Below are 23,081 nucleotides of genomic sequence, written 5' to 3'. Positions count from 1 at the left end.
CAAGGTTAACTCCCCACTTTTATGGATAGGCACTACTCTTGCAGTTTTCCAAAGTTTGGGTATGTATCCAGACACCAAGGATTCGTTAATTAGGGTTGTGATTGGTTTAGCAATTGCCGGCGCACTGATCTTCAACAGCATTGCTGGGATTTGATCAGGTCCAGACTGGTTTTTCATTTTTAGATTATTAAGGTGTTTCTTAATTACATTGATGGGTACAGGTCTAAAATTGAACTTCTGTATATTGGGTCTTTGCTGATTTAGTGGGGCCTGATCCACATTTGTAGTTTCAGGATGCGCGTCATTTATTAGTTTGTCAATCAGGGTGGTGGAGCATCCGACAAAATAACTATTAAAGGCATTTGCTACTTCTAAGGGGAGTTGCAGGGTTTGGTTGTCCACATTGACAGTGCGGGGTTGGGAGTGGATTGGTGGATTTTGTAAGTTGTTTATGAGTTTCCAAAACTTTCTAGGGTTTGATATGTTATTGTTCAGATTTTCACAGAAATATTGGGCCTTGGCCAATTTTGTTTGTTTAGTGCATATATTTCGCCATTGTCTATATACACATTGATCGTTCATAGAGCCTGTATGCTTGAACTTTGACCACAATGAATCCCAAAACTGGTACATTTGAATGAGGTCAGCTGTGATCCAATTTAAGTGTGCTCCTTTTACTCTCACCTTACGCAGCGGGGCATGCATATTCCAAACTTGTAGGAGTTCAGACTGGAAGAATTCTACTGCGGAATCTAGATCTGGGATTAGGTTTAATCTGTGCCAGGGGAGGTTCTTAATGTCATTTAGAAATGATTGAAGATTACATTTTTTGAAGGACCTGGTGATTTTAACCTTGGGAGAGGATTTAGTTGCCTTTATTTTGCTCACGCAGTACACTAGGCAGTGGTCACTGAAATTGTTAGGGAGAACACCTGCCTCCTGGATTCGGTTGGGAGAAGTGGAGAGAATCCAGTCAAGCAGGGTGTGATTATGGCTTTTGATGTTTATGCGAGTTGGGGAGGAGATTAATTGTGTTAGCTGCAAAGATTTAAACAGTGAGCGACAACTATTATTTTTTAGATTCAGCCAATCAATATTAAAATCTCCAAAAACCAAAATTTCACTTTTTGGGTTTTGAGCTATGGTTTCACTAAGGAGATGTGCTATGTCAGAAAGGGAATGTACAGGGGAGCTAGGTGGGCGGTAGATCCCTGCAACAATTATTGATTTACTGCATGGGATTTCAATTTTGTCAGAAAGGAAATCAAAGGTGGCAGGAGAGCTAGATTTTTGTAAGGCGGTGAACTTTGTGGAATTGTCAACATAAATTACAATGCCGCCTCCTCTCTTTGCTCTATCATTTCTATGGCATGAATATCCATGTATTGCAATGGCAGAGTCAGGTATTTTTGCGGTTAGCCACTATTCAGAGATCACAATGATTTTGGGTTTGTATTGTAAACACCAAGCTTGCAGTGCATCAATTTTCGGTAGTAAGCTGCATATATTACAGTGCACAAAGGAGAGGCCTTTCTTAGCTGGAAGGCTAGGAATGGAATTTGTTAGGGGACCAGGGTTAGACTCTACGTCATTTGCAAGGGCAAGTAACATAAGGAATAGGAATTTGGAAATAAATTTTGATTGGCCATATAGTGAATGTGATACTTTATAATTTTGTGAGGTGGGGGTAGGAGGGTTATTTTTTATAACCCTCCACCAGCACTCAGCAGATAAGTTACAGCAACAGAGCAGGCCATGATGTATGATAATTTGTTTTCCAGTTTGAGGTGTGTGCTTATGGCGGTTATTATGTGAACCAAATTGGAGTGAGAAAAGGGTTATCATGAATAACAGTATGGATATATTTGGATTCATGTTAGTGGTATGAGGTGTGTAGATAAAAAATAAAAATGAAAAGTATATACACTATTGATGTGTGATATATAGCTATATGTAGGAAGAGAGGGTATTTATTCTATAGGGTTAAGATACATTAGGCCTTTCCGTATTCTCCATAAGGTTAACCCGGTTGCCTATGCCCTCGACCTTCCTTGTAGCATGCATATCTCCAACGTTTTCCACGTATCGCTCCTTAAGCCATTAGTGTGCAATTGTTACACTACTGCTTCCACTCATCCTCTTCCAGTTGGCGACCATGAGGAGTACGAAATACGCAGCATCCTTGACTCCCATCTGTTCAGGGGTCAAGTACAGAACCTGGTCCACTGGAAGGGTTAACACTCTTGGGCTTCCTCTTCTGATGTTCATGCTCCTGTCCTCCTCTGTGTATTATGCCCATTTTCTCCATAAACCTTTTGTCCCCCCGCGGGGGAGATGTTGTTGAGGGAGGGGAACTGTCAGGGTTACTCACACTTCCTTGTTAAACTTGGAGTGCAGGCCTGTCTCTGTTTTTTTTTTTTGCAGTGTTTCTGACACACTCCCACATGCCCTATAATGGACAGACTTGTTAACATCATCACTCTGCAACTACTGGCAACTTCCTGTCTCTCAGTGATGATGGAACACCATTTCACTATATAACCATCACCCAGTCCACTTTGTCTCTGCCCTTGCGTGAGTCCAGATCTACCAAGTGTTCTCCTTTTTTAAATAAACTTTATTTTCTTACCTGAACTTTCGTTTCCGTCTGGATTCTTGGTCTATATCAATTATCAAGGCGGAACTAGCGGTTCGCCAACATCGAACAATTTTTCACAAATTTTGACTTGGACAGAGAACAATCTCTGTTCAATTTCTGCAATTCTTATCCCAGGTCTGATCAACTGGAAAGCAGTCACTATTCCTTTCCTCCAGAGGAATAGCCTTTACATCTGTATGTCTTCGATCAGATTGTATATCAATGGGATCTACCAGAGATTGATCTGATGGCTCCGGGCGTAGTATGTTGATGCTTACTATCAGCTCCCTGGTCATTAAGTCTTGTTTACATATTCCTCTAACTGTTTTACTGCCAAGAGTTATAGCTAGGTTCAAACAGTCCTGATGAAACAGCCAGTACGGCTGATAAACGCTTTGCAGATCTGCTGTGTGAGGGATATAATATAATATATTCCCTCATGTTTTGTTTTGTTGTGAGTTTTTAATAAAATATTTGGTGCATGGACTAAAATTCTCATACTGGTTATCTGGAGGAGCAATGAGTCATTAACTCTCAACCGGGAGTCAGTGAGCTGGGACTCTGGGAACTCCTAGTCTATAAGCAAAATTGAGTAGGGCTTTGCTTGTACTACAGTTTCACTTTATCTATTTTGAGATATCTGTGTTTATAACTGCAGTAGAAGGTGCTTTCTATTCTTCTTTTGTGTTTCAAACAGGAGCTCTAATCAGTAATTATGATTGTTCTAGCTTTGCCATGTATAACTTGGTTTGTGGATCTGGTGTAGGTCAAGTTGACCTCCATGGTCTCTTACTTTATGACACAACCTACTGTCTTAAGGTCCTGTCATCAAGATCTTAAGTCTCTTAACGTGAAGGCTTGGAGTGTGAATGCCTAATTTAAAAAAAAAGATGATGCTTTTGTAAATCTGTAGTTGAAACCCAGATTCAAGAGAGTTAAACTGTTACACGTAAAATCTATCACAGGACTTGGAGAGGATTTTCTTTCCTTGTGTTAAAGAAAAAAGTTTCAACTGGCATTCCTTCAGAATTCCTAGAATTCTTCAATGTTTACAAGAGGGCTTAGATAAGAGTTTACCTGCTCCCTCTTTAAAAGGTCAGATTTCAGTGCTCTGTGTCCTATACCATAAGACAATTGCCAAATGTTCTAACTTTCAGAGTTTTGTTCTAGCTTTAGTTAGAATAAAACTAGTGATTAAACAAGTTTCTCCTCCTTGAAGCCTTATTTTGGTTTTAAGAGTTTAGTCAATCTCTCCTTTTGAGTCTATGCATAGTTTGGACGTTCAGCTTTGATCTTTGAAGGTATTGCTTCTTTTAGCAATATCTTCTGCCAGAAAAGTTTCTAAATTATCTGCTTTTTCTTGCTAGTCTCCTGTTTTTTCATCAAGTTAAGGTTTAACTTTGTCTTTTTACTAAAGGTGGTTTCTTCTGATAACAACAGTCAGGAAATTATAGTTCCTTTTTTTTTGTCCTAATCCACAAATTTCTGAAGAAAGGAACCTACATAATTTAGATGTAGTGAGAACAAACGGACGGTCTACAATAGAATTTGTATTGTTTTAAAAGATAGATAATCCCTTTGTTACCCAATCCCTAGTTTCGCATAACCAACACAGTTAGTGAATGTCAACTTTCATGAATCAGTGCCCGGTTTTTAAAAACACTATTAAAAACAGGGGCACTTTCATTCATGAAAGTTTACATTGCACCAGATTTTACAAATACTTACCTTCACCTGAAACACCGGATCGCTGATTGCCCCAAATGGATATAACCTTGTACCTTGTATCTAAGCATCTTCTGACAGCCCCCTGATCACATGACTTTTTATTTATTATCTATTGACTAAGCATTTATTACTGTGTTGTGCTAAATCTTAAATAACTCCTCGGGCGTGAACACAATGTTATCTATATGGCCCACATGAACTAGCAGTCTCCTGTTGTGAAAAGCAAATAAAAAGCATGTGTTAAGAGGCTGACTGTAGTGGTTTAGAAACAGGCAGAAATTTAAATGTAATAATTGCTGCCCTAGTTTAGAAAACCAGAGTTGGCTACTCTTTCTTTTTCAAAGGTCTCTGTGAGGAACTGTGTCTTCTCATACCTTGTAACTGTCTACATGCCTGACAGTGGAGCAGGTAAGTGCTTTTTCTTCCAGTTGGGGGGAGACCATGCACTTAAATTAAAAGACACTGCTTTTTTATTGGGACATAGATAATCCTTTTGTATGGGTTACACTGGGGCATGAAGCAGGATCTGTAGCATGAGACTAACATTTAAACTCTCTTAAAAAGAAAGGGTAACATGTTTTTATTAGGCTTTATTTTCTGACACATATTTACTTGATAAAACAATCAAGTTTAAACTGAAAGTAAGGCTGAATTTTCTATTTCAGCAGCTTATTTATTTCCCCTTTGCTTTAAAATAAACCGATGCAACATTTTAAACTGTCAGGTTTGAAAAAACGTTTTTTCTTCATAAATGGAAAGAGTCCACAGCTGCATTTATTACTTTTGGGAATTCAGAACCTGGCCACCAGGAGGAGGCAAAGACACCCCAGCCAAAGGCTTAAATACTCCTCCCACTTCCCTAATCCCCCAGTCATTCTTTGCCTTTCGTCCCAGGAGGTTGGCAGAGAAGTGTCAGAAGTTTTCTATAGTCTCTTATGGAGGGTAGTACTCTTCGGCATGGGACTGGAGTTTTAAGTATTCCTGTTAGCCTCTCAGTGAGAGCCTGGATGAAAGTAAGAGTCCGGAGATGCAGGGAGAGTCTTTCTGTGAAACCATCCTCACTCATATTAACAGCTCCATAAGCAATCAGCGTTGACGAGTTTCACTGCCTGCTTTTTTCTCTCGAGTCCATGGCAGAAGTGACGCTACTATCTGTCACACTTAAAGGGCCGTGTTCTTGTTCCATGGCGTAGATTCCGGTAAGATCGTTTCATTTTACTTTCATCATGGATGTATTGTAATTACAACTGTTTATCCGAGAGGGGCTACAACCTTAAAGGGCCGTGTTCTTGTTCCATGGCGTAGATTCCGGTAAGATCGTTTTATTTTACTTTCATCATGAATGTATTGTAATTACAACTGTTTATCCGAGAGGGGCTACAACCTTTCGGGGATAACTTTAACATAGGGTCTCAGAGAGGCTCCTTTTTGTATCTCAGAATCAAGGGTTAATATCTCCTGAGTGGGGTTATTGAGCAGGGGGGGTTATAATCATGTCTGTTATGTGATTCTGTCTGCTACTGTGTAGTGTTGCTTCGGCTCATGGCTATTTTGGAACATAACGGCCTATGTCTAGTGACGCGGCCTTTTCGGTCGGGTGCGCTTTTGCATGGACTGCGCGGTTTACCTTGTGACCCATTTCCGTTTTCCTGACCGTGTGGCGACAGAGAAATCCTGGTCCGCTGGTGTCTGGTTCTCTGGAGGCGGCAGTGTCCCAGTTATGGAGGATTCTTGGAGATGGATGTCTCTGATTCAGACTCTACTTCTTGCGAAGAATATGAATTGGCCCGGGTGATACATGCCCATCAGTTATGTTCCGAATGCCATTTTTAGAGTGCTCTGTTCCTTGGGAACTGAGCCACCCGCCTCTATTTCCCACGAGCCGAGTTCCCTACCACCAACTCTTACTACGCATGCAGGTAACCCAAACGCTACTTATCATTCTATGGAGTGTGGCCTGTTCCCACCGGAGGGTACGACACGCTTCCGCATGGCCATATCTTTGGCGCTTGCACATCTGCACCTATTGTCCGTGTTCCGTTAACCGGGGCTTGTCAGGCGTGGGATCGCCTGGTCCAGTTCAGCCCTCCGGGGGAACGACTGCCCCTGAGGCCTTAGGGGGTCAACCTTCGGGGCCGATGTTTTCTTTTGTCCCGGCGGAGGTATGTTGTGCCTTTTCGTTATAGACTGGGCTCCTTCGTGTTCTACGGAGGCGTTTTGGCATTGCGGGAGGATCCCACTCTTCATGGGTCTGGGGATTCTCAGTCTTAATCTTCGACTGGCTTGCTTGCATAGACATAAGGGGATGAAGTAGTCTTCTTATATTCTTTGTTATCTGTGTATACTTTTCCAGTTTTGTGATGTTTCCTTTGGGAACTTTCTTCTCTGGAATTGATACTCGCGATTTTGTGGTCGCACTGTTTACTTTTACTAGAGTGAGGACGTACTAGTCCTATGTTCTGTCTGACTGTTCTTTATCCCTCCATCTCGGGGGAAACTCTATGTGACCTTGACAGTGCTGGGGCCCTTGGGTTTAGGCTGGTCCTGACTGGGTACAAATCCTTTCTGTCTTTGAGGCCTAGTTCAGACACGTTGTGCCTTTTTATGTCCGGCTGTTTTGGTGAGGGCGCCTAGTGATCACAATATGATGTGTTGTTTACTTGTTATTTTGCAAGCTTCAACTAGCATCCTGAGAGGACTTGATGATCTGTGGTTTCTTAGGGGCATGGGTGATTGTTTCAGTCCTCATTCACTTTTCAATCTAGTGGGCCGCGACTCCATTAAGATACACGGTGTCATGCTCAGTAGTTTCCGATTTTTCTAGGAACTTGAGTGCTCCTTCCCATTGTGGGTTGGAGGCTTGGAGGATTTTGGTCCTTCATACCGCTGCTCTTACGGTTTTGCTTTTCATGGTCTCTTTGTAAGTGTCCTTTTAGGACTTGTTCCTTTTAGAGGTTCTCTTCCTTTGGGTCGAGACTTTCTGGACTTTTCTAGCGGTTTTGGCCGCTTAATTAGGAAGTGAAGGCCATGAGGCTCTGTCTTCCTTCTGGAGTAGTCGTCTCCATATCAGGGGCGATAGGAGGTGTTGTCTCCTTTTCCAAACTTCTGCCTAGGGGATGTTTTTCTGCCTGGGTTTGGGATGCTTTGCATTCTTCTCCCCTGGGTGTGGTCTTCTGGAACGTTAATCTGAAAGGATTATGGAGACTAGCCTTTCTTTTCTACTCTCTCAGGTGACTCTGTTCTCGTTCTCATTTCCCTTGTGTTGCCCTTGGGGCCTTTGGGCTCTAGAGTAATTGCGTGTTTTTGTTGCGGCCTAGCGCCTTGTTGAGGGGGGGTGTTGTCCTCCGACCAAGGGTGTTCTCTTCCCTTTTGGCTGGGAATTACGAGTGAGTCCTGTACCCGTTTTCCGGGTTCCCTGTTATCTTTCCCTGTAAGGTCTGATGGCTTCAGAAGGGGGTATCTTGTGTTCCCTGGGGGTGTTGTTCGTTCTAGGACTATTCTGGGTCCAGGGTTCTTGTCTTGGATCCTTCTTGGATGTCTGGAGGCTTATGATCCTGTGGACTGGTTTGGAAACAACCCAGTTTTTTCAGGGACCCTATGTTGCGACATAGGGGCTAGCTCATTGGGCTTGCAAGCAGGAAGGCCAGAGTTCACATCCACCTTCGGGTACTGGTTATAAACTTTAAAGCCTGATTTGTCCTTCGGACGGAGTGTGCTTCTTTTCGTGGGGAGTTTTTTCTCTGTTGGGTCAGCAGTGGTGTCTGGATGATTTTTTTCATTTGGTCCGTGTTTTGATCATACTATGGCTTCATGTCTTGTGGACACGTACACTGTTCTTATCTTTGCCCTTCCCTTTTGAGGGGATGTTTTTGTCTTCCTTATGAGCTTATTAGCATTGTCCAGCCCTGTGTGTAGGAGGTTGGATCAAGTGGCTTATTTCTGTAGCGGCAGCATCTGCTAATCTGTGGCTGTTCCACCTGTTGGAAATTGATCTCTCTACATAGAGACTGTCTAGGAGAGTTGTGACGGGTCTTCCTACGGATCTATTGCACTTTTCTCTGTTGCAGGTCCTAGGGGGTTCTCCTTGGGAGTGCCTTATTTTGGAGGAGCGGATTGGGTTGGCAACCAAGCTCTGTTGGGGTGAGCGAGTCCCCCCTTTTTCTTTCCATTCCCGGGGGGCTTGTGGTTGGGGTCTTTCTGTCCCCCCTGTCTATCGAACATGTCTGTCGCTTGGGCTGGTCCGGTTGTGGAGCAGCATCTGTGATCTGTTGCTCTGCTATTTCGTCCTTGGAGCATTCGAGGTATGGTAAGCCTCTTTGAGGTTTCTCCTTTCTCCATCAAGATTTGTGGGAAGGACTGGCAGCTCTTAGATTGCCTGTGACATTATCTGCTGGTTAGTGGATACTTAGCAATCTGAAGGATCCTATCTTCAGCTGCTTTCTACTTGCCCTGCAAATTTTTAGATGACTGCAGCGTGCAGTGTTTTTGCTTCAGGTGTTGTTCGTCAGACCTATCTGAGCTTGCTGCACGAGGTTCCGTTTCTGAATATTTTGGTATTCTGAGCTACCTTTTTGTGACTTGGGGACCTTTTGTCTCAGTTGCTTTCTAGAGTGCGGTTGCACTGTGTTAGAGGAAGATCCTCTCTCTGTTTCAGACTCCCGGCCTTATCCTGTGGTTTCTGTATTTCTGGGGTCTGGGCTGCCTTCCCTTGTTTCTATGAGACTGGTTGGGTCTCTGTTAGCCTGACCTGGTTTCTCTGTGTTTGTGCCCTTTTTATGTTTTTTTTTCTCCAACATAGGTGTGTCCGGTCCACGGCGTCATCCTTACTTGTGGGATATTCTCCTCCCCAACAGGAAATGGCAAAGAGCCCAGCAAAGCTGGTCACATGATCCCTCCTAGGCTCCGCCTACCCCAGTCATTCTCTTTGCCGTTGTACAGGCAACATCTCCACGGAGATGGCTTAGAGTTTTTTAGTGTTTAACTGTAGTTTTTCATTATTCAATCAAGAGTTTGTTATTTTCAAATAGTGCTGGTACGTACTATTTACTCAGAAACAGAAAAGAGATGAAGAATTCTGTTTGTATGAGGAAAATGATTTTAGCAACCGTAACTAAAATCCATGGCTGTTCCACACAGGACTGTTGAGAGCATTAACTTCAGTTGGGGGAACAGTTTGCAGTCCTTTGCTGCTTGAGGTATGACACATTCTAACAAGACGATGTAATGCTGGAAGCTGTCATTTTCCCTATGGGATCCGGTAAGCCATGTTTATTACGATTGTAAATAAGGGCTTCACAAGGGCTTATTTAGACTGTAGACATTTTTTGGGCTAAATCGATTGATATTAACACTTATTTAGCCTTGAGGAATCATTTATTCTGGGTATTTTGATATAATTATATCGGCAGGCACTGTTTTAGACACCTTATTCTTTAGGGGCTTTCCCAAAGCATAGGCAGAGTCTCATTTTCGCGCCGGTGTTGCGCACTTGTTTTTGAGAGGCATGGCATGCAGTCGCATGTGAGAGGAGCTCTGATACTGATAAAAGACTTCTGAAGGCATCATTTGGTATCGTATTCCCCTTGGGTTTGGTTGGGTCTCAGCAAAGCAGATACCAGGGACTGTAAAGGGGTTAAAGCTTAAAACGGCTCCGGTTCCGTTATTTTAAGGGTTAAAGCTTCCAAAATTGGTGTGCAATATTTTCAAGGCTTTAAGACACTGTGGTGAAAGTTTGGTGAATTTTGAACAATTCCTTCATGTTTTTTCGCAATTGCAGTAATAAAGTGTGTTCAGTTTAAAATTTAAAGTGACAGTAACGGTTTTATTTCAAAACGTTTTTTGTACTTTCTTATCAAGTTTATGCCTGTTTAACATGTCTAAACTACCAGATAGACTGTGTTCTGAATGTGGGGAAGCCAGAATTCCTATTCATTTAAATAAATGTGATTTATGTGATAATGACAATGATGCCCAAGATGATTCCTCAAGTGAGGGGAGTAAGCATGGTACTGCATCATTCCCTCCTTCGTCTACACGAGTCTTGCCCACTCAGGAGGCCCCTAGTACATCTAGCGCGCCAATACTCCTTACTATGCAACAATTAACGGCTGTAATGGATAATTCTGTCAAAAACATTTTAGCCAAAATGAACCCTTGTCAGCGTAAGCGTGGATGCTCTGTTTTAGTTACTGAAGAGCATGACGACGCTGATATTAATATCTCTGAAGGGCCCCTAACCCAATCTGAGGGAGCCAGGGAGGTTTTGTCTGAGGGAGAAATTACTGATTTAGGGAACATTTCTCAGCAGGCTGAATCTGATGTGATTACTTTTAAATTTAAATTGGAACATCTCCGCATTTTGCTTAAGGAGGTATTATCCACTCTGGATGATTGTGAAAATTTGGTCATCCCAGAGAAACTATGTAAAATGGACAAGTTCCTAGAGGTGCCGGGGCTCCCAGAAGCTTTTCCTATACCCAAGCGGGTGGCGGACATTGTTAATAAAGAATGGGAAAGGCCCGGTATTCCTTTCGTCCCTCCCCCCATATTTAAAAAATTGTTTCCTATGGTCGACCCCAGAAAGGACTTATGGCAGTCAGTCCCCAAGGTCGAGGGAGCGGTTTCTACTTTAAACAAACGCACCACTATTCCCATAGAGGATAGTTGTGCTTTCAAAGATCCTATGGATAAAAAATTAGAAGGTTTGCTTAAAAAGATGTTTGTTCAGCAGGGTTACCTTCTACAACCCATTTCATGCATTGTCCCTGTCACTACAGCCGCATATTTCTGGTTTGATGAACTGATTAAGGTGCTCGATAGTGACTCTCCTCCTTATGAGGAGATTATGGACAGAGTCAATGCTCTCAAATTGGCTAATTCTTTCACTCTAGACGCCTCTTTGCAATTGGCTAAGTTAGCGGCTAAGAATTCTGGGTTTGCTATTGTGGCGCGCAGAGCGCTTTGGTTGAAATCTTGGTCGGCTGATGCGTCTTCCAAGAACAAGCTACTAAACATTCCTTTCAAGGGGAAAACGCTGTTTGGTCCTGACTTGAAAGAGATTATCTCTGATATCACTGGGGGTAAGGGCCATGCCCTTCCTCAGGATCGGCCTTTCAAGGCAAAAAATAGACCTAATTTTCGTCCCTTTCGTAAAAACGGACCAGCCCAAGGTGCTACGTCCTCTAAGCAAGAGGGTAATACTTCTCAGGCCAAGCCAGCTTGGAGACCAATGCAAGGCTGGAACAAGGGAAAGCAGGCAAAGAAACCTGCCACTGCTACCAAGACAGCATGAAATATCGGCCCCCGATCCGGGACCGGATCTGGTGGGGGGCAGACTCTCTCTCTTCGCTCAGGCTTGGGCAAGAGATGTTCTGGATCCTTGGGCGCTAGAAATAGTCTCCCAGGGTTATCTTCTGGAATTCAAGGGACTTCCCCCAAGGGGAAGGTTCCACAGGTCTCAGTTGTCTTCAGACCACATAAAAAGACAGGCGTTCTTACATTGTGTAGAAGACCTGTTAAAAATGGGAGTGATTCATCCTGTTCCATTGAGAGAACAAGGGATGGGGTTCTACTCCAATCTGTTCATAGTTCCCAAAAAAGAGGGAACGTTCAGACCAATCCTAGATCTCAAGATCTTAAACAAATTTCTCAAGGTCCCATCTTTCAAGATGGAAACCATTCGAACTATCCTTCCTTCCATCCAGGAAGGTCAATTCATGACCACGGTGGATTTAAAGGATGCGTATCTACATATTCCTATCCACAAGGAACATCATCGGTTCCTAAGGTTTGCATTCCTGGACAAACATTACCAGTTCGTGGCGCTTCCTTTCGGATTAGCCACTGCTCCAAGGATTTTCACAAAGGTACTAGGGTCCCTTCTAGCTGTGCTAAGACCAAGGGGCATTGCAGTTGTACCTTACCTGGACGACATTCTGATTCAAGCGTCGCCCCTCCCTCGAGCAAAGGCTCACACGGACATCGTCCTGGCCTTTCTCAGATCGCACGGCTGGAAAGTGAACGTGGAAAAGAGTTCTCTATCCCCGTCAACAAGGGTTCCCTTCTTGGGAACAATTATAGACTCCTCAGAAATGAGGATTTTTCTAACAGAGGCCAGAAAGACAAAGCTTCTGGACTCTTGTCGAATACTTCATTCCGTTCCTCTTCCTTCCGTAGCTCAGTGCATGGAAGTGATCGGGTTGATGGTAGCGACAATGGACATAGTTCCTTTTGCGCGCATTCATCTAAGACCATTACAACTGTGCATGCTCAGTCAGTGGAATGGGGACTATACAGACTTGTCTCCAAAGATACAAGTAAATCAGAGGACCAGAGACTCACTCCGTTGGTGGCTGTCCCTGGACAACCTGTCACGAGGGATGACATTCCACAGACCAGAGTGGGTCATTGTCACGACCGACGCCAGTCTGATGGGCTGGGGCGCGGTCTGGGGATCCCTGAAAGCTCAGGGTCTTTGGTCTCGGGAAGAATCTCTTCTACCGATAAATATTCTGGAACTGAGAGCGATATTCAATGCTCTCAAGGCTTGGCCTCAGCTAGCGAGGACCAAGTTCATACGGTTTCAATCAGACAACATGACGACTGTTGCGTACATCAACCATCAGGGGGGAACAAGGAGTTCCCTAGCGATGGAAGAAGTGACCAAGATTATTCTATGGGCGGAGTCTCACTCCTGCCACCTGTCTGCTATCCACATCCCGGGAGTGGAAAATTGGGAAGCGGATTTTCTGAGTCGTCAGACATTCCATCCGGGGGAGTGGGAACTCCATCCGGAAATCTTTGCCCAAGTCACTCAACTTTGGGGCATTCCAGACATGGATCTGATGGCCTCTCGTCAGAACTTCAAAGTTCCTTGCTACGGGTCCAGATCCAGGGATCCCAAGGCGGCTCTAGTGGATGCACTAGTAGCACCTTGGACCTTCAAACTAGCTTATGTGTTCCCGCCGTTTCCTCTCATCCCCAGGCTGGTAGCCAGGATCAATCAGGAGAGGGCGTCGGTGATCTTGATTGCTCCTGCGTGGCCACGCAGGACTTGGTATGCAGATCTGGTGAATATGTCATCGGCTCCACCTTGGAAGCTACCTTTGAGACGAGACCTTCTTGTTCAGGGTCCGTTCGAACATCCGAATCTGGTTTCACTCCAGCTGACTGCTTGGAGATTGAACGCTTGATTTTATCGAAGCGAGGTTTCTCAGATTCTGTTATCGATACTCTTGTTCAGGCCAGAAAGCCTGTAACTAGAAAGATTTACCACAAAATTTGGAAAAAATATATCTGTTGGTGTGAATCTAAAGGATTCCCTTGGGACAAGGTTAAGATTCCTAGGATTCTATCCTTCCTTCAAGAAGGATTGGAAAAAGGATTATCGGCAAGTTCCCTGAAGGGACAGATTTCTGCCTTGTCGGTGTTACTTCACAAAAAAACTGGCAGCTGTGCCAGATGTTCAAGCCTTTGTTCAGGCTCTGGTTAGAATCAAGCCTGTTTACAAACCTTTGACTCCTCCTTGGAGTCTCAATCTAGTTCTTTCATTCCGTTGATATTAAGTTATTATCTTGGAAAGTTTTGTTTTTAGTTGCAATTTCTTCTGCTAGAAGAGTTTCAGAATTATCTGCTCTGCAGTGTTCTCCTCCTTATCTGGTGTTCCATGCAGATAAGGTGGTTTTACGTACTAAACCTGGTTTTCTTCCAAAAGTTGTTTCTAACAAAAACATTAACCAGGAGATTATCGTACCTTCTCTGTGTCCGAAACCAGTTTCAAAGAAGGAACGCTTGTTGCACAATTTGGATGTTGTTCGCGCTCTAAAATTCTATTTAGATGCTACAAAGGATTTTAGACAAACATCTTCCCTGTTTGTTGTTTATTCAGGTAAAAGGAGAGGTCAAAAAGCAACTTCTACCTCTCTCTCTTTTTGGATTAAAAGCATCATCAGATTGGCTTACGAGACTGCCGGACGGCAGCCTCCCGAAAGAATCACGGCTCATTCCACTAGGGCTGTGGCTTCCACATGGGCCTTCAAGAACGAGGCTTCTGTTGATCAGATATGTAGGGCAGCGACTTGGTCTTCACTGCACACTTTTACCAAATTTTACAAGTTTGATACTTTTGCTTCTTCTGAGGCTATTTTTGGGAGAAAGGTTTTGCAAGCCGTGGTGCCTTCCATTTAGGTGACCTGATTTGCTCCCTCCCTTCATCCGTGTCCTAAAGCTTTGGTATTGGTTCCCACAAGTAAGGATGACGCCGTGGACCGGACACACCTATGTTGGAGAAAACAGAATTTATGTTTACCTGATAAATTTCTTTCTCCAACGGTGTGTCCGGTCCACGGCCCGCCCTGGTTTTTTAATCAGGTCTGATAATTTATTTTCTTTAACTACAGTCACCACGGTACCATATGGTTTCTCCTATGCTATTATTCCTCCTTAACGTCGGTCGAATGACTGGGGTAGGCGGAGCCTAGGAGGGATCATGTGACCAGCTTTGCTGGGCTCTTTGCCATTTCCTGTTGGGGAGGAGAATATCCCACAAGTAAGGATGACGCCGTGGACCGGACACACCGTTGGAGAAAGAAATTTATCAGGTAAACATAAATTCTGTTTTTCTGGAGCTCCTTATGCTAGCTGGACAGCTAGCTCAGCATACTAATGCACTGTGGCTACTCTGCACTGTAGCAAACTGAGGGTTTCGATCCCCGGCGAGGTCTACTCAGCCTTTCCTCCTTTCGAGGTTGATAAAATTAGCAGCGCCTTGAGTCCCTTAAGAGGGATTTGCCACACTTTACAAGTACAATCATATTTTCTCCGTGTCTTTTCTTCTTTGTGGAAGAATACGGTAGTTTGTTCCCTTTCTTGAGTAAGGGGTGTGTTGTTTGAAGACCGACTGCTGGGCGACGGTGTCTCTTGGAGGCTGTTGATTCAGTCAAGTCTAGTTCCTGCGGTCTTTAGCAAGGCTTGTGGTCTACCTGTGGGTCAGTGTCCTTGGGCTTTTTCCTTTTTTTCAAAGTTGTTCTCGGCTTTGGACGAAGCGGGATTTTGTTGGGTAGGGGTTTTCAGGCTTGGTGCCCTCAGAATTGGCCGACTCTTATACCCTCCCGTTTTTGCATTCAGTGTCCTCTATAGCTTGGGTATTGTTTTCCCAAAAGCAATTAATGCAACTGTGGACTCTTTCCATTTATGAAGAAAAACTTAAATTATGCTTACCTGATCATTTTCTTTTCTTCAGATGGAAAGAGTCCACAGTTCTCCGCCCATATTTTTTCTATGGGGTTTCTGTTATTTTTGTTCTTCTGGCACATTTTTACCCTGATATTTATTTTACTGTTCTTTGTTCCTCGGCAGAATGACTGGGGGATGAGGGAAGTGGGAGGAGTATTTAAGCCTTTGGCTGGGGTGTCTTTACCTTATCCTGGTGGCCAGGTTCTGAATTCCCAAAAGTAATGAATGCAGCTGTGGACTCTTTCCATCTGAAGAAAAGAAAAATATCAGGTAAGCATAATTTTTTATTTCTGGTTGCAGGAAGCTATTTTTAGTTCCTCTCTGTGTCGCAGCAGTAATTTGAAAGTCAGACAAATTAACGGCAGTTGTGGTCACATGACCGGCTTTACTTCGCAACATTTCTGAAGAAAAAGTAGTTTTTTCTCCATTTCTGGGTGATCCGGTCTTAATTGGTAGCGGTAAGGCACCTCAATAATTGAGGTGTGGGGTTGCCTGAGGGGTATTTTAGAAGTTTATTTGATGCTTATTAAATGTTTTTTGTTAACTTTTCTCACATAATTTTAGCTGGGGATCAATCCTAATTTGGGATAAAAAAAAAAAATTATTTTTTTTTTAGCTTATCTCTGAAACTTATCTGTACACGTTTATTTACTGTTTCACAACATGTCTGATATGGAGCAAGAGCCTGCTCTCATGAATTCATGCTTATGTTTAGATGCACAAATTGCTGCTCCTATGAAATTTTGTTCTTCATGTCAAGAAAACCTTGCAAAATAAAGGTAATTTTTTTAACCTAATGTCTCTCAGGATGATTGTTAAAATAATACCTCAGCTTTCTCCTGCTACGTTCCAAGCCTCAATGGTGTCATATGCAGTGCTCAGCGGTTCCTCTATAACTCCTAGTGGAGTTTATTTAAAAGCAGAAATTGCTGCCCAGGTATCTTCAGCTGTATCTGCGGCATTAGCTGCCATTCCCAGATTACAGGGAAAACGCAAGAGAAAATCTAGAAATTCAGAAAGTTAGGTGCCTGTCCTCAGTTCTGCTTCCCAAGTTGCCCTTTCTCATACGTCTGATGAGGAAGCTACATCGGGACTTTCTGAGGGTGAAATCTCAGATTCGGACAGTATAATTCCTTCTTCTGAGACTGAGGTGGTATCCTTCAGATTTAAGTTTGAGCACCTTTGTGTATTGTTAAAGGAGGTTTTTAGCTACTTTAGATGACTCGGATACCACTGTCGTTTTCACTCCTAAGAAATCTAGTAAATGTAATAGTTTCTTTGATGAACCTTCCACTTCGGAGGTTTTTCCTGTGCCGGACCGTGCTAGGGAGATAATCTCACAGGAATGGGAGAAACCAGGGGTGTCTTTTTCTCAGTCTCGCATTTTGAGGAAAATGTTTCCTGTCGAGGACTCCATTAAAGACCCTTGGTATACTGTATCCAAAGTGGAAGGGGCCATTTCCACTCTGGCTAAGAGTACACAGAAAGGACAAGAGTAGGCCCTATGGCTTCCCTGGGGCCTAGTACTGGAGGTTCCCCCAAACAAAGATCTCAAGAAAATGGTTTAGTACTGGCACTAAAAAGCTAGGGAAGAATGTGAATGGATTTTAAGTGTAGGAAAAATGTCCTAAAAAATCAGGAGGGGCAGATTTCTAAAAATTGTAAATAATAAAATCATCCACTTTCAAGTGTGTGAAATTAACAAGTGATCTACTTGAAAAATAAGAAATATACCGGTCTATTATAGATGATAAAAGCGTAAACACTAGAGATGAGCTCGAAAAAAAGCTGATTACAATAGTGAGAATGCAGGGACAATAGACTCAAGAATAAACTTATATAATATACAATAAAAACATATATTTATTGAACAGATAAAAAAATGTATTTAAAACGTGTTATAAAAACATACTCTGGACGTCCAAGAGTTAAAACGCAAAACCACATTGGCTAGTGGGCTTATAAGTAATAAGGCAATTGCCTGATAGTGTTATACACAGTACCTTTAACCGCTCTTTCTACGTCTAGAGAGAGGAGTTGAGTGGAAAGAAAATGTTCATGCTTGAACACGAATGGATCCGCTCTCATATAGATATAGGCAGGAATTAAGCCCTGATGGTTGGTGCTTCATCCGCTCCTGCGGTTCTTGTGGAGTTGGTATAATCCTGTCTGCCGTGCTGGTGGTTCCTAGCCGAAATTCCGGCTCACAGTATAGGGGGTCTGTTGTTCCTCCGTCCTGGCGTGTACTTAGCGTGGTCGATGCAATAAAACACTTCCGGGTGTTGCATATGACTCTGACGTCACGTGTATGGGCTAACTCCGCTGACAGATCGCTGATGTCAGTCTTAATACACTATGTGTATTTGGTTGAAGGAAGAAAGCAATCTCCTGGCGTCAGCTAAGGTGCACTTTAGGTCTTCTTCTTTAGTGCACTCGAGCAATCGTTGTAGATGGCAGAATATTGGCTTCAAATAATACCACAGTAATAGTGTACAATATGCACCACACTGATAGGTAGTCTAATAGTAGCTCAGGCTAAGAGAACCACTATTCCTATTGAGGATAGCTGCTCTTTTAAGTATACGATGGACAAGAAGTTGGAGGCTTATTTGAAATAGATTTATGTTTATCAAGGTCTCCAATGGCAACCTGCGGTGTGTATTGCCACCGTGACTAGTGCAGCATCTTATTGGTTCAACGCCTTGTCTGATTCTCTTCAAGTAGAGACTTCCTTGGATGAAAATCAAGATAGGATTAAAGCTCTTAAATTGGCCAATTCCTTTATTGCAGATGCCATTTTACAGGTTGTTATACTAGGAGCTAAAACTTCTAGTTTTGCTGTCCTAGCCAGAAGGGCATTATTGTTGAAATCCTGGTCTGCGGACGTTCCCTCTAAAGTCAAGCTTCTGGCGATTCCTTACAAGGGCAAAACCTTGTTTGGACCCGGTTTGGCAGAAATTATCTTTGATATTACGGTGGAAAAGGGTCTTAAGAATAGGCCTAAAGGACGTCAGAGTAATTTTTGTTCGATTCGTAACTTCAAAGGAAAGCCTTCCCCTTCTTATTTCAAGCAGGAACAATCCAAGTCTTCTTGGAAACCCAATCAGTCTTGGAAAAATGGGAAACAATTAAAGAAACCTGCAACTGATTCCAAATCAGCATGAAGGGTTTGCCCACGATCCGGGATCGGATCAGGTGCAGGGGCAGAATTTCTCAGTTCTCTCAAGCCTGGATACGAGATGTCCCAGATACCTGGACTGTGGACATAGTATCCCAGGATTACAAATTGGAATTCAAGACTTTTTCTGCCAGAGACTCAGATTTTATCTATCAAGATTATCTGCAGACCAGATAAAGAGAGAGGCGTTCTTGAAATGTATACAACATCTTTCCTCCCTGGGAGTGATAGTTCCAGTGCAGGAACAGGTTCTTGGGTTCTACTCCAACCTATTTGTGGTTCCCAAAAAAGAGGGAACTTTCCGTCCCATTCTAGACTTGAAGTGTCTAAACAAGTTTCTCAAAGTTCCATCCTTCAAGATGGAGACTATGGAGCTCCATTCTTCCTTTAGTACAAGAGGGTCAGTTCATGACAACCATAGACCTAAAGGATGCGTATCTTCATGTTCCTATTCACAGGGACCATCACAGATTCCTGAGATTTGCCTTTCTGGACAATCATTTCCATTTCGTGGCCCTTCCATTTGGTCTAGCCATGGCTCCCAGAATTTTTTCAAAGGTTCTGGGGACTCTTTTGGCAGTGATTCGTTCTCATGGAATTGCTGTGGCACCCTTCCTGGACGACATATTGGTTCAGGCGCCATCTTTTCAACAAGCAACATCTCACACAGAGATATTGTCTTTTCTTCAATCCCACAGATGGAATGTGAATCTTGAAAAAAGCTCCCTTTCCCCTGCTACAAGAGTAGTGTTCTTAGGGACTATAATAGATTCTCTATTGATGAAGATTTTTCTGACATAGGTCAGGAAAAACAAAATCATTTCCTCTTGCCTCTCGCTTCAGGCTACTGCTTTTACTTCAGTGGGTCAATATATGGAGGTAATCGGTCTGATGGTGGCTTCCATGGACATCATTCCTTTTGCTTGATTCCATTTGAGAGCTCTCGAGTTGTGCATGCTCAGATAATGGAATGGTGACCATGCAGATCTATCTCAGAGAATAGAGTTAGATCAGTCTTCAAGGGACTCTCTCCCGTGGTGGATTCCTCAGGAACATCTGTCTCAGGGAACATGCTTTCAGAGACCTTCCTGGGTGATCGTGACCACGGATGCCATCCTGCTGGGCTGGGGAGCAGTCTGGAACTCGTTAAAAACTCAGGGCCTTTGGACTCGGGAGAAGTCTGCTCTTTCCATCAACATCTTGGAGTTAAGGGCAATTTACAATGCTCTATTGGCTTGGCCTCAGTTGTCCTCAGCCCAGTTTATAAGGTTCCAGTCAGACAACATAACCTCTGTGGCTTACATCGATCACCAGGGAGGAACTCAGAGTTCCTTAGCCATGAAGGAGGTTACTCGGATTCTTCAGTGGGCAGAGACCCACAATTGCTGTCTCTCTGCCATCCAGATTTTAAGGAGTAGACAACTGGGAAGTGGATTTTCTGAGCAGACAGACTTTTCATCCCGGGGAGTGGGAACTCCCCTAGGAGATGTTTTCCAGCTTAGTCCTCAAATGGGGGGTGCCGGAGTAGGATCTGATGGTGTCCCTTCAGAACGCCAAGCTTCCAAGGTACGGTTCAAGGTCAAGAGATCCGCAGGCCGTTCTGATAGCTGCTCTGGCAGTTCCTTGGGTTTTCAGGTTGGCATACCCGTTTCCTCCGTTTGCTCTACTTCCACGAGTCATTGTTTGTATCAAACAGGAGAGGGCGTCAGTGTCATCTCTCCCACCTTGGAGACTACCTCTGAGGAAGGACCTCTTGATTCAGGGTCCCTTCCTTCATCCAAATCTCGTTTCTCTGAAGCTGACTGCTTGGAGAATGAACGCTTAATTCTGACTAAGCGTGGGAGTCAGTCATTAAGACCATGATTCAGGCTCGCAAGCCTGTTACTAGAAATATTTACCATAAGATATGGCGTAAATATCTTTATTGGTGTGAATCCAAGGGCTACTCTTGGAGTAGAATTAGAATTCCTAGAATTTTATCTTTTCTTCAGGAAGGCCTGGAAAAGGGATTGTCAGACAGTAACCTGAAGGGTCAGATTTCTGCTTTATCAGTTTTACTACATAAACGTTTGGCGGATGTGCCAGATGTGCAACCTTTTTGTCAAGCCTGTCTTTAAGTCTGTTGTTCCTCCTTGAAGCCTTAACCTTGTTCTTAATGTTTTACAGCTGGCTCCGTTTGAGCCGTTGCATTACATAGACATTAAGTTGTTATCTTGGAAGGTTTTGTTTCTTGTTGCTATCTCTTCTGCTCAAAGAGTCTCGGAATAGCTCTGCAGTGTGATTCCCCTTATCTTATTTTTCATTCCGATATCAATCAGGAAATTGTTGTTCCCTTTCTGTGTCCTAATCCTCCTTCTTCCAAAGAACGTTTGTTATACAATATGGATGTTGTACGTGCTCTTAAAGTCTACTTACAGGCGACTAAGGATTTTCGCCAGTCCTCTGCCCTCTTTGTCTTTTTCTCTGGGAAACGTAAAGGTCAGAAAGCTACTGCTACTACTCTTTCTTTTTGGTTAAAAAGTATAATTTGTTTGGCTTATGCGACTGCTGGACAGCAGCCTCCTGAGAGAATTACGGCTCATTACACAAGAGCTGTTTCCTCTTCTTGGGCTTTAAAAAATTAAGCTTCTGTGGAACAAATTTGCAAGGCTGCAACTTGGTCTTCTCTACATACTTTTTCCAAATCTTCCAAATTTGACATTTTTGCCTCGGCTGAGGCTTCTTTTGGGAGAAAGGTTCTTCAAGTTGTGGTGCCTTCTGTTTAGGACTGTCTGTCTTGTCCCTCCCTATTTATCCGTGTCCTCTAGCTTGGGTATTGGTTCCCAACAGTAATTACTCAAGCCATGGACTCACCATATCTTAGGAAAGAAAAACAAAATGTATGCTTATCTGATAAATGTATTTATTTCCGGATATGGTGAGTCCACGGCCCAACCCTTTATTTTAAGACAGTTTTTTTTTTTACTATAACCTCAGGCACCTCTACACCTTATGTTACTCCTTTTTCTCCATTTCCCTTCTGCCGAATGACTGGGGGTTGTGGGTAAGGGAGTGATACTTAGCAGTTTAACTGTGGTTCTCTTTGCCTCCCCCTGCTGGCCAGGAGTGATATTCCCAACAGTAATTACTCAAGCCGTGGACTCACCATATCCGGAAAGAAATACATTTATCAGGTAAACATACATTTTGGTTTTTTTGCTGTTTCTGATTGTTCTTGAATCTTTGATCTCTATATGCATTTTTAAAATGTATTTGTTATATTAATATAAAAATATTGTGCCGTGAATGAACATTGTGCCAAATCCTAAAAATAACCACCTATACTTTTTTTGTGTACACATTTGTAGGTGCAATATGTGATCCAGGGGTACCACAAGAGAAGAGAATACATTGCTGCATTCCTCAGTTACTTCGGAACGTAAGTACAATCTTTAGTGTATTTCTATAAGATTTTTTATATCATTTTTATTTAGCTATTAAGTTGCTGTACCATGAAGAAGAGATATCCAGCATTATAATCCTTTTTACAGTTCTGTGTAATATACGTGTGATTCTAATATAGCAGCTAGATTTAGCAATGACTACTTTACCTATACAGCAAACATTAGTTAAAGGGACATGAAACACAAAATTGTTCTTTCGTGATTCAGATAGAACTTGCAGTTTTATACAACTCTCCAATTTACTTCTTTTATCAATTTTGCTTCATTCTCTTTTATTAAAGTAGCAGCAGTGCACTACCGGGAGCTAACTGAACACATTTGTAAGCCAATCACAAGAGGCATATATGTGCAGCCACCAATCAGCAGCTAGTTCCCAGCTCCTGAGTCTATCTAGGTATGCTTTTCAACAAAGGATACCACGAGAACTAAGCAAAATACATAATAGAAGTAAATTGGAAAGTTGTTTAATTTGGTATGCTCTATCTGAATCTTGAAATATTTTTTGGGGGGATTCATGTCCTTTTAATTATAACTTTTCCAAGCATCAATATTGATATAACAAGACTTTTAAGTAAAACATTTTATATATCAGCAAGTATGAATTACACTGGTAAAATCTCGGCATTTAAAAGAAATTATCTTAAAGCATTTAACACCGTCATTGTGTTGGCACAACATATAATTAAGTTGTACACCCTTTGAAAATCCTGGTGGACTCCACGTTCCTAGTCTCCTTTTGCTGTGAGCTGTTAAAGGGACAGTTCACTGTAAAATAGTTTTTCGCTGAATGTGTTCCTTCATGACATATACAAGCTGCTGTATGAGAAATTGCTCATTAATGCTTTTTGTTTGCAAAATAAAT

At 42.8% G+C, this 23,081-nt stretch overlaps 1 protein-coding gene across 2 annotated transcripts in view; it reads left to right on the top strand.

Moving 5' to 3' along the window:
- The window catches only part of BABAM2 (BRISC and BRCA1 A complex member 2), an 896,806-nt gene that overhangs the window by 610,223 nt on the left and 263,502 nt on the right, over nucleotides 1–23,081 (top strand). For both annotated transcript variants that reach the window (XM_053712651.1, XM_053712652.1), the window contains exon 9: nucleotides 22,124–22,194. In XM_053712651.1, the coding sequence (XP_053568626.1) occupies nucleotides 22,124–22,194 (71 nt within the window). The remainder of the gene's footprint in view (nucleotides 1–22,123; nucleotides 22,195–23,081) is intronic.

Source organism: Bombina bombina, chromosome 4 (assembly GCF_027579735.1).
Source record: "Bombina bombina isolate aBomBom1 chromosome 4, aBomBom1.pri, whole genome shotgun sequence".
NCBI classification, from domain to species: domain Eukaryota; kingdom Metazoa; phylum Chordata; class Amphibia; order Anura; family Bombinatoridae; genus Bombina; species Bombina bombina.
This window is presented reverse-complemented; position numbering and strand designations above follow the sequence as displayed.